Source organism: Schistocerca cancellata, chromosome 2 (assembly GCF_023864275.1).
Source record: "Schistocerca cancellata isolate TAMUIC-IGC-003103 chromosome 2, iqSchCanc2.1, whole genome shotgun sequence".
Classification (NCBI taxonomy): Eukaryota; Metazoa; Arthropoda; class Insecta; order Orthoptera; family Acrididae; genus Schistocerca; species Schistocerca cancellata.
The window spans coordinates 1,047,876,256-1,047,888,341 of NC_064627.1; the positions used below are offsets into that span (position 1 = coordinate 1,047,876,256).

General features: G+C 40.2%; 1 protein-coding gene across 3 annotated transcripts in view; it reads right to left on the reverse strand.

Moving 5' to 3' along the window:
- The window catches only part of LOC126163029 (uncharacterized), a 166,315-nt gene that overhangs the window by 65,434 nt on the left and 88,795 nt on the right, over nucleotides 1-12,086 (reverse strand). For all 3 annotated transcript variants that reach the window (XM_049919901.1, XM_049919900.1, XM_049919902.1), the window contains one exon: nucleotides 3,117-3,180. In XM_049919901.1, coding sequence (XP_049775858.1) covers nucleotides 3,117-3,180 — 64 coding nt within the window. The remainder of the gene's footprint in view (nucleotides 1-3,116; nucleotides 3,181-12,086) is intronic.

Sequence of the window (12,086 nt, forward strand, 5' to 3'; positions counted from 1 at the left end):
TTGGCTTGTTCAAAAGTTTATTTATGACGTTTGGCCTGAGAAACGCTGCACAAACATGGCAAAGATTCACTGATTCTGTATTACGAAGGTTACCATGTTGTTTTGCCTACCTAGACGACATACTCGTCTTCTCAGGGACACCAGATGAACATGAACAGCATCTCACTGAAGGTTTTGAGCGCCTTGACAACCAGAGATAACGTTTCTGGGTCACCCAATTTCTTCTGCGGGATCATGCCCTTTGCCAGAGAAAGTTAAAAGCCATTTTGAATGTTCCTCGTCCAGAGACAGCCAAAGAATTCCTCAGAATCCTCAATTTCTGTTGCTGCCATCAGCCACATGCGGCAGAACTTCAAGAACCACTTACAGTGGCGCTGGCTGGCCCAAAAACAAAAGGCAAAGCACCTGTGCAGTGATCACAGACAATGATAGACGTTTTCGAAACAGCCAAGAAAAGCATAGCTGGGGTAACACTTCTTGCTCACCCTGCTTTAGACGTACCTCTCGTGGTCAATGCTAGCCAGGTGGCCAAAGGTGCAGCATTGCAGCAATATGTGAACGAAGCCTGGCAGCCCCTCTCTTTTTTCTCTCGTAAATTATCGCCCGCTCAGCAACAATGGAGCACTCACTACCGAGAATTGTTGGCCATCTAAGCTTCTGTGAAATATTTCCGAACACAGCTGGAGGTGAGAGTATTTACAATTTATACGGACCATAAACCTCTGACATTCGCCTTCCACCAGAATAACAACAAATGCTCGTCGAGGTAGTTTAATCTGTTGTAATTTATCGCTCAATTTTCCACCAACATTAAACACATCTCTGGTTTGAACAGTGTAGTGACAGACTGTTTGTCACACGTCAATGCAATCATGGGGACTATAGACCTTGCACGCCTGGCCCAAGCACAAAAATCAGATCAAGAACTTGAAAATTGCCTAAACGATGACACAGCAGGCCTGCAGCTCAAGCTCATTGATGTACCAGGATCAGACACTAAGATATATTTCAAGATCTCCAACAACAAAGCACACCCATTCGTCCTGGCAGACCTGAATAAGGAAATATTTAATAACCTCCACGATTTATGTCATCCAGGGGTTAAGGCGATGACGAAGCTCATATCTAGTTGTTACGTGCAGCCAGGGATACAAGAAGATTGCCTCAGTGGGCTCGCGCATGCGTCAATTGTCAACACAGCAAAATTTCACGTCAAGTTCGCGCGCCTGTAGGCAAATTCCCAGACAAGACTGAGAGGTTCGCCCATGTCCACTTGGACATTGTGGAACCTTTACCGCCCTCAGAGGGTCAACGCTATTTGCTAACCATCATTGATAAGATTCACTCACTGGACAGAAGCTATTCCAATGAACAACATTTCTGCTGAAACGCTGGCTGCAGGATTTATGTCCAACTGGGTTGCTCGTTTCGGCTGACAGAGGACTCCAGTTCGAGTCTGAATTGTTTACTCAGCTGAGCAAGTTTTGCGGTGCATCACGTAATGTAACAATGAGTTATCATCCAGCCAGCAACAGCATGGTTGAACGGTTGCACCAGTCCCTCAAAGCTGCCATAATGTGTCACGAATCGAAGTGGACCATGGCTCTTCCTTTAGTGCAACTCGGCCTCCACAGCATCACTAAGCCAGACCTCGACACATCCCCTGCTGAGTTGGTCTATGGGGAATTCCTGTGGCTACCAGGCAAGTTTATTGATCCAGGTGCCTCACCGGGGAACTTATCGCAGTCGTTCCAGTTAATAATCCAATTGCGGGATCGGATTTCACACATGCAACCACATCCGGCATCACAACATGGGACACCGGATACATTTGTACATAAAGAAATAAAGCATTGCACTCACATCATGCTACGCAAAGACAGCATTAAACCAGCGCTCACGCCACCTTACACTGGACCACACCGCGTAATAACAACACGGGACAAAACGATGGACATTATGGTGAATGGAGAAAGGAACACAGTGTCGGTTGACCGAATTAAACCTGCTTTTGTCTTGGAGGAATCTTTAGATGCGTACAGTTCCCTCCACCAACCAGTGTTTTCACTAGCTGATAATCCAGCACCTCACACAGCTCCTTCGATGCAGACACAACGTACAACGTGGTCCAGATGTCGTGTGTACTTTCCGGCCAGATTAATGGACAGCGTCTGAGGCAGTTACCAACAACAACGACACTCTGCTCTCTCATAAGGGGCTGTGTGGTGACAGGCAGCTGCGATCAGCTGACGGAACGCAAGTGTCAACAAGGTTCACGTGCTGGCCGCGAGGAGGGCTGACATGTACTTACTCCTTGTCCCGGCACTCGAGTGTTCCATGACTTTTAAACGATATGCTACGTTATAATTGTTCCGTTGTTGATTTCACAAAACATTTCTGGGGAATCCCAACCAAGTTTTCAGTAATGTTCCATTGATTATTACTGTGTAATCACTGCCTATGTTGTGCGTTCTTTCCTGAGTGGTCTTCAATATAAACATGATAAACATAGAAGATGTACTTCTTCCACAATAAGAACATGATAGTTAGTTGCAAGCCTAACACACAGTGGGAACGTGACAAATACAAAGGGCATGCCTTCTGGTGAGGTTCTAGGAAAGTCTCACGGTGCTGAATACAAATCTATGCATCCACCATCTGTAAAACCTGACTACACCATACTATTGGGTTTCCTGTAGTAAAATGTATTTAGAAGGAGTGGGTACAGGTGACTTCACTCTTGTAGTAGGCAATGACAGTAACATTCACATTAATCCCAAGGTTTTGCATTTAATTTTGAACTGCTATCAGTTTAATTATTTATATTATTTCACCAAGTTGAAACATTATAACTATGATGTATTTATACACTCTTTTTGATTATCTCTACCTTATTTATTACTGTTTATATGCAAAAAGTTTTCCTCCATACATTTACTAAATGCACATTTAGACAGAAATTTCCTACAGCAAATGCCAACTTGATCACCAGAAAATTTACAAATCTTCCTGATTTAGCTATGTTACATTTTTTTATGGCAAAGCCAAATCAACTACACAAAGGCTGTGAAAGACATGTCATCAAAAACGTCAATCCTGAAACTGGGAAAACTTACAAAGGTTTCAGGCGCTCCAGTAAGTAAGTTTGACAGATGTGCCATTTTTTTCTCGTAACATTTCCTGAAACAGAAAATATTGAAAATGTACTCAAGAAAGAAATATTAGTTAATGGTAGAAAATGGCAAGAGAGTTACGTGTTACAGTAATTAAAACAAAAACATGAAAAAGCTTTTTTCCATTATTTAAAACCTGGAGTACCTCCCATATATTATTATTATTATTATTATGTGCAATTAGACCCTGTTGGATCGTGAAACTTCCTGATTCTTTTTCCTTCTTTTCCACACTGCACTCATTCTTTCTGCATGGGCTCTCTTCATTTTGTCTGTCCATTCTGTTCCTGCTTCATTCAGAGCTTCATTCTCTGACTTAGCTTCCCATCTGTCAACTCTCTGCTTTAATACTTTTCTGTCCAGAATATCAAAATAATTTACCTGAGCTTTTTGACGGTCCTTTTTGACCTCTTGTGCACTGGGTATAGTTGTAAATCCTTACCAATTTTGTGTGTAAGTCTTGTTTTGGGAAGCCTAGAGACGTGCCCATAAAATTTTAATTGCCTTTTTCTAATGTCTGCTGCAAGGTTAGACAATTTCTCAGTTGTTTGACGAGATGGTAGTCTATAGCCCTCTTCTGTTTTCTTTGACACTAATATCTTTCTGGTGATTTTACGTTCTTCCTTTAATAACTTTTCTAGGTCACCTTTTATGTGGACTGTTACGGTTTCACTGGCATGCAGGACTTCAGGTTTTAATACTGTATTACAGTGCCTAATTTTAGTATTTTTGGACAAGAATTTTTTATTGTACACCTTGTAGGTTCTTGCATAGGCTTCCTTTAGTTTTTGGAGGTGAATGTTTTGTGCTATTTTCTCTTTCCCCATAGTTTCAAGGACTTCACCTAAGTATTTAAATTGGACTCTATTGATATGACCGTATTATGTAGTCACGTTTTGGGTGTCAGTTCTTGTGATGATGAACTCAGAGTTTAGGAAAGATATTTGCAGACCAACTTTCCCTGCACATACACTAGTAAGATTAAGTTGGCAGCAAAACCTAGACATGAAATTCTTGCCCCATCTGTATAGGTTTCCAGCAGTTTTTATTCTTCAATTCCTTTTCCCATTTGCAGGTGACCTTGTCCATCAAAAGGTTGAACAGGAGATGAGACAGACCATCACCTTGTTGGACGCCAGTTTTGATCATGAACGGCTCGGATATTTCACACATTAATTTCACCTTCGAATTAGTATGGGTCAATGTTTCTTTGATGAGTTTAAGGGTTTTTAGATCCAACCCTTGTTCTTCAAGGATATCAAAAAGTCCTTGTCAGTTAACTGAGTCATATGCCTTTTTAAAGTCAAGAAACATACAAATTATTGGTCTGTTTCTGACTTCTTTGGATTTTAGTGCGGTCTTTAGATTGAAAATTTCTACTGTGCAGGATCTACTGGGGCGAAAGCCACCTTGGTTTTCACCAATTTTGTTTTCCAGTTGCTCTTGTGCTCTTTGAAGAAGACACCCTGATAAAACTTTGTATGTGACCTGAAGTAGTGATATGCCTCGATAATTATTTACAACAGATTTGTCTCCTTTTTTTGTGTCATGGATGAATAAGTGCACATTTCCATTCCTGGGGTAATTTTTCTGACTCCAAAATATCTGCAATTATTTGGGTTAACTCTCTCAGAGAACTTGGTACTAGAGTTTTTAGTAGCTCAGCAATAACCCCATCTTCACCAGATGTTCTATTGTTCTTTAATTTAATAACATGTTTGTGGATTTCTTCTTGTGTTGGTGTGGATGATTCAGGGGACCTCAAAGATGATTCTGGACAATTAAGGAGCGTTGAAAAATAATGTGACAGTTCCTTACAGTTTTTCTGGTTAGTGGCCGGCCGGTGTGGCCGAGCGGTTCTAGGCACTTCAGTCTGGAACCGCGCGACCGCTACGGTCGCAGGTTCGAATCCTGCCTCAGGCATGGATGTGTGTGATGTCCTTAGGTTATTTAGGTTTAAGTAGTTCTAAGTTATAGGGGACAGATGACCTTAGATGTTAAGTCCCATAGTGCTCAAAGCCTTTTGAACCATTTTTTCTGGTTAGTGAGTGCAAATATTCCGTCAGATTTCTTGAAACATAAATTTTGTGGGCTGTATCCGAGAACTGTTTCTGCAAAAGTTCTGTAAAAATCTCATGTATCGTAGTTGCAATTCTTCAATTAAGCTCAGTTGGTTTTTCAGGTATTTTCTTTTCGTCTGCTTAATGGTCTTCGCCACTTGTTTCCTGACTTCATAAAAGTATTGGAGATTTTCCATTGTTTTCTTCCTGTCTTAGTTAAGAAAATAATTATATAAAGTAGCTAAGTTCTTCTATATACCCTTATAACATTAAAATTTATTATTCACAGGACAGTTGTCACACTAGTAATAGCAGTACATTTGGCTATGATGGAAATATTTACAATATATACATGAAAGACGAAGCTAAGATTTTCAGTAAGCAAATAGTCACTTATTTCCAAATTTGCATGGCTCATTTGAAAGCCACTGCTCTCCTCTTTTCATTAAATGTTTTACTTTATGTTTCATAACTTATTCATATTCAAAAATTTCATAGTCTAGAAAAGTCCACTCTTAAAAATGGTTATTCATAAAGTTTTGTACCATAGTTTTGTAAACCGATGTTTCTGATCCCAAAGCTATTATCACTAGAATAACTTGTTAGTTTATTAATTATTAAATTTGGAAAAATCAACTTTCTCAGAACTTTATGGCAGTCTATGGGAATTCCGAGGGCATAGAAAGCATGCTCATAAAATAACAGCTATAATTTTACCATTTTCTAGTTCAAGGTTAACCAGAATTGCTCCTTTGCTTATTGTATCTGTATGGCTTTCAGTTTTCCTAATTTTTATGTTAATACTCAAAATGTAAAAGCTCTGCATTTCAGCATTTAGTGATCTATGACATTACATCATGGGTTGTCAAGAATTCAGCTCGTGAGCCGTTCCCTAGCACAAGTGCCACAGCACTCAGCCTCACAGTACACTTCCCCCAGCACCATGTCATGCTGTCTGAATGTGATGTAAGAGGGGAAACCACAAACACATTGCATTTAAATAGCAGTGCAGTCACACTGATTACAACATGATTTTATATTTCACATTTCTCAACAACAAAGATCACAAACAAAACTAATTTTCAGTATTGTATAATTATTTTTGGCATGCAGAAGTCATTTTTATCTGGTACAAGCAGACAGACACAGACAGTTTCACTCAGGTTGCCTTGTAATTGTGACTTATTTAGTTTCATAATTACAAAAGGTCTTTCACACAAATGTGTCAATCGAAATATTATAGCATTTTTGCAACCTCATTATGGAGGTTTGGAAAATATACCTGATGAAAGCAATGTAGATGTCCTGTGAAAGGATTTGTCATTAAAACAGGAGTTACCTTGCAAGTCAATCCAGTTACAGCTGCACATGCATAGAAGTGGTTTCAACTGAAAAGGCAAATGGTCTGGAAAATAGATGTAAGATTGGCAGTGTCCTCAAAACGTCCAGGAAACTGTAGCGGGGCTTTAAATTTCGCCGCGCTACACTCGTTCCCTCTGATAAAATTATCCCGTCGCAGCGGTATGAGCGCTCGACGGCAGAGAAAATACCAAAATTGTAACCTTTTTTGTTTTCTATCCATTTTCATTTGTCTCTTGTTAGCCGTAGCTTAAGGCAGACGTGATCGGATGCTGATGTAAAAACTTAATGGCTAATCTTGATTTGATTGTAATGTGTAGACATTGTGGAAGTTATTAAGAAATTCGGTGGATGGAAGTAGCAAAGTGAATTAAATTGCATACAGTATCAAGATGATTTTAATTGGTATAAATTAGTGATCCCTGGACTATTGCAAGATTTCGGAGCAGATTTTTTTCACGCTGAAATGAAGGAGATTTTTGAAGACGTGGACGCCGCCCGAAAGTAGATAAGTTAATCTGGTAAAGGATGATCTCTCGTCTACGCCATTTCCCCCTGTCAGTTACATTCTGTTATTCTCTGTTTCTTTTCAATACTTTTTGTAGTGGAAATTGGTTTAACTTTTGCTCAAAAACGCCACAAGGACCACCCCAACAATAGCTTTTCCGAATAACGAAGTCCGATACCTTTTCTGTAATACAAAGTCCGATTTGCATTTCTTTCATTCTTTCCCTTTTTCACGGTCTCTCTTCTCCCATTATTTTTTTTTTAATGAACCACTACAACTGGCTCCCGCGACAGGACGCAATTTTCGGATGTGTCGTTTTTGAGCAAATTTGAAACTTTAATTTGTATTTTTCCCAACAGAGAATAAAATCCTGAAGTTTAAAGGGTAACTAAAACACCAACTTTATTGTACCTAAGCAAATGATACCATAATATTGTAAAGAATTTTTGTAACTAATTCAATCTGTTTTTCTTTTCATGGCATACATTGATGCAAAACTGTTATTTTGAGACCTTTTGGTGATTATCCGATGGAGATGTATTAAGAAAATCCATATTTTAACGAATACTATTTATGCAGAAGTGATTGACCAGCCGCTGCAGGACAGAAAATTTAATGGTGAGTCACACAATTATGTTTCATTCAAACATTCAATAGCCAACTGCAGAATCCATTTTTCCCTTTCCACACATCCTGTAGTTCTCTTCTAGATCTTTCCAAAATTATCTATTTCTATTGTAGTTTGTGGTAATTATAGTATTGTTGTAGCTGCATATGAAGATCGTGAATTTGACCGCGAAACAGTCATTTGTTACGAAAAATTTTATCCGCCCTGCTGCATCTTTCTCAACCATTGTTTGCAATAGAGCAATCATTTACATTGACGAGAAAATATTTCAACCTAAATTTGAGTCAAATCTTTATTAATCAGACTTATATTATTTCCTTTTTGACTTACAATTATACATCCTATTACAATGGAACGTGGTAAGGTAGAGATAGTTTCGGCAGATGAGTTAAGTGAAGTAGATTCATCTTTCAACAAACAAGAAAGTCCGCGTTTCCCTCCATGGACGAGTTCACAGATCAATGCAATGATTTTGCCTCAAACTCGCGACATTTGTGATAATACAGAGATGGCGACTTTAAATGACGAAATGTGGAATGGACGCGATACTAGACCGTCAGCGCCATTGCTAACATCAATGTCAGAACCGAATATGAGACAAATTCAGCAATGTGACACAAATCGGACACAGGAAACTGACAAACTGGACCGACTATTAGAGTTATTTGCAGACATGAAACGAGACGTTAGTCAGAAAATTGACAGATTAAACCATACTATGACCGAAAATTTTGAACGGACGACAAAACAGATGACAGAATTAAATAACACCACTCAACAGCTCAGCCAGCGATTTGAGACACTATCCGATCGAGTCACTAAACAGGAAGAAACTTTAGTTACATTCACACACGAAACAAAAAACAATATCAACCGATGTGAGAGTCAGTTAACTCAAATAGTTAATGTGCAGCAGGAAGTGAACACTCGTGTGGAAGAGTTAGCTCAGGCCCACACTTCAGCTAGCTCCACTCAAGAAAAGCTGACTGAAGAAGTGGGAAATATTACCCAACAACTCACAATGGTAGTTCTTGAGCAGACCCACCTCAAAGAAAAGATAGGAAAATTAGAAGACCGAGCGGACCTCGCGTCACTAAACAACGACACCAACATGGCCGAAAGAATTGTACATGAATGTAAATTGTGTGACGACTATCTGGACAAAAAACTTGAAACAATTACACAGGACATACTTTCAAAAGCAAAGACATATGTTAAAGACGAGACAAAACACACAGAAGACGAAGTGACAAAATTACGAGACAATGTTGTGCCGTGTTTGGCGATTGGTGCAAACGCATCGCTAGGAAACGACAAAACAGCTGAAACCATGGCTAACGACACAGACAGAACACCTATTGTGGAATCACCTATTTCCAATCAAAATTACAATGTGCCGCCTTCTTTTCCACCAAACGAGCAATATTACGATACGGCACCTAGAGTAGCAAGTGACACAAACTACGTCAATACAGTTATGCCAACCGGCATGGCTGATGACACGTTTGTAAGACATGGGCCCAAACCAGCCGACTTGCCAGCGATAATTGACACTTTAAAGAGCCACTTACCCTTTCCATACCGAGACAGATTAATAGGAGTACCGGAGAATGACGTTAAGACCTTCTTAAATTTCTTAGATCAAATGGACGTAGTTTACAGAGGCGATTCACGCCATTCAAATTATATTCATATTAGTAACCAAAACCAGCACCCACCCCAAAGGAACCGTAGTGACGGTGTTTGGTGGAACCATCCGTCCGCGCCGCGACACAATACGATGCCTGCGCGCGAAACATATTCAAATGGAAACGTGTATGACAGTAGGAACAACCGCAGAAATTCGTGGAATAATAATAATAACAATAATTATCACCCATATCAAAATGGTAACTACAAGCAAAATGAAAATTACAGACAGTACAACAACAACAACAATAGGAGACGTGAGAATAACCGGTACAACCCGGGCTACTTTGACAGGAACATGACATATAACAGACATAATTACCACCAAAACAATACCAATCCCAACAATCACCGACAGAATATGTGGAACACACAAAATTCACGCATGACAAATCATAACCCTCCACGGAATCCGCCCCCGTTCCCCAGTACAGTTTTGCACTCCCCGCCACGAAGTAGCAATAACAATTGCGGCGCGCCATCAGCTGACGCGTGGGCGCCAACCGGCCGGAATGTAAACATAGTGGAGCTGGTCAATGAACCCGGCCAAACACAGCAGACGACGGAAAACAGTCGACGACCGAGCTAAGCGCTCGTGCTACGGTCGTGAGGTGTTGTAAGAGCGCAACGGCTGAGACGGTTTGTTTCCTCAGGTACGATGACAAAATGACAGCAGAACAGGAATTAACCGACGAGATAAACATTAAATCAGACAGTTGTGTTAAAGAATTCATACAAGCTACGGCATGGGTTAAGTTTAACGATTATGATGTACAAATTTTATTCGATACTGGTGCCGCTGCAAGTGTGATGTCAACCGCATTCTATAATGAATTGAAACAAATTATAAACATACCCACATTACCTGTACAGAATTGCCACGTGGTTAGTGCCACAGGTACTAAATCTAAGAACATACGCATGCAAGCTCTTGTTAACTTCACATTTTCCAATACACAGTTCAAGTGTAATTTTCTGATTGTAGACAAGCTTATCGTACACTGCATCCTAGGGATGGATTTTTTGAATGAACACAAAGCAATCATAGATTTAAGTAATGGCATATGTCAATTATCCGTAGGAGAACAACTAATTAATGTTGAACTTAACAAGGCGATTGAACCACGACAAAAACATTACGAAGTAAGTCAATTTCAATTGGTATATCCTACCATAGTTAGTGTATGTAATTTAACACCTGAAGATTCCGACTATCAGGAGATTGAGCAGAATTTATTGTATCAGAAATGTGTCGAATCTGACTACTTAACGAAACCACAGCAAGAAGAATTGTACAAATTATTGTGTGATTATGCACAAGTTTTCAGTGAGAGGCCTGGTGTAATCAGAGGTTATAGCTACAAAATGGATGTTAAGCCACATAAGACTTATTGTAGGACACATTATAATATTCCATGGGCGAAGTTCACAATGACAGTCGTAAATACACTGCTTTCCTTTGTGAAGGACGCAGTTATCAGTTTTGTGTGTTGCCTTTTGGTTTGCGCGTAAGCGCGGGCGTGTTCATCGAGGCGCTTGACGCCGTTCTCGGCCCGTGTTTGTTGTCACGCGTCACGGCGTACGTCAATGACATCGTCGTGGCAACAAATACGTGGGAGGAACATATTGATCTGTTACAGCAAATTTTATTTAAATTTTCACACGCTGGAGTCACAGTAAATCTTTCGAAGTCCAAAGTAGGAAGGCGTGAAATCAAGTTTTTGGGCCATATTGTCTCGCCGGAAGGTATTCGTCCCGATTCTAAGAAGATTGATGCTATTCGTAATTTCCCTCCTCCACAAAACCGCAAACAGTTGAAAGCATTCTTAGGTTTATCTTCTTTCTTTCGGAAGTTTGTTTCAAAACAGCTTCTGAACAGCTCTCACCTGCTAACTTTACTGAAAAAGAACGCAATTTGGAGATGGACAGAGTTTTGCCAAGCTGATTTTCAGGCTATTAAAGATGCATTGGTGAACGCACCCCTCCTCTGCCACCCTGACATGACGTCAGATTTTTGCCTAGCCACGGGTTCGTCATCATACGGCCTTGGCGCTTTTCTATTTCAAATTCAATCCGAATCAAGACAATCTGTCATCAAACCGATAAGTTTTGCGAGCTGCACGCTCACTGAGTGCGAGAGGTCGTACTCTGTGACGGAACGGGAGGCTCTTGCCATTATTTGGGCATTCCGTAAGTTTCGCTACTTTCTTTGGGGTAAACATACTCGCATATACACAGACCACCAAGCCCTTTCTTTCTTGCTATCATGCAAATTGCTTCATTCACGGCTCACCCGGTGGTGCCTTTCACTGCAAGAATACAGCTTCGAAATTATTTACATTAAAGGTGAATCAAACGTAGTAGCCGATGCCCTGTCCCGTTTGCCCCAAGGCACACAGGATTTTTCGGAACTTTCTGAGCAAACATCAGACTTTAACATCTTACTTATGTATGATGGTACATACGCCCCATACTACCGCAATATGTGCAAGAACTTCGCTTCACTTCAGAACAGCGACCCCAGGTGGTCGAATATCAAAAAGAAATTACGTACAGATCCTTCTTCACATTTACAAAAATATTACACAATACACAAAAATGTACTTTTTCATAGGCGTACCCCAGACTCGCACCATTGGTGTGTCTGTCTACCCGACGCGCATGTTGAT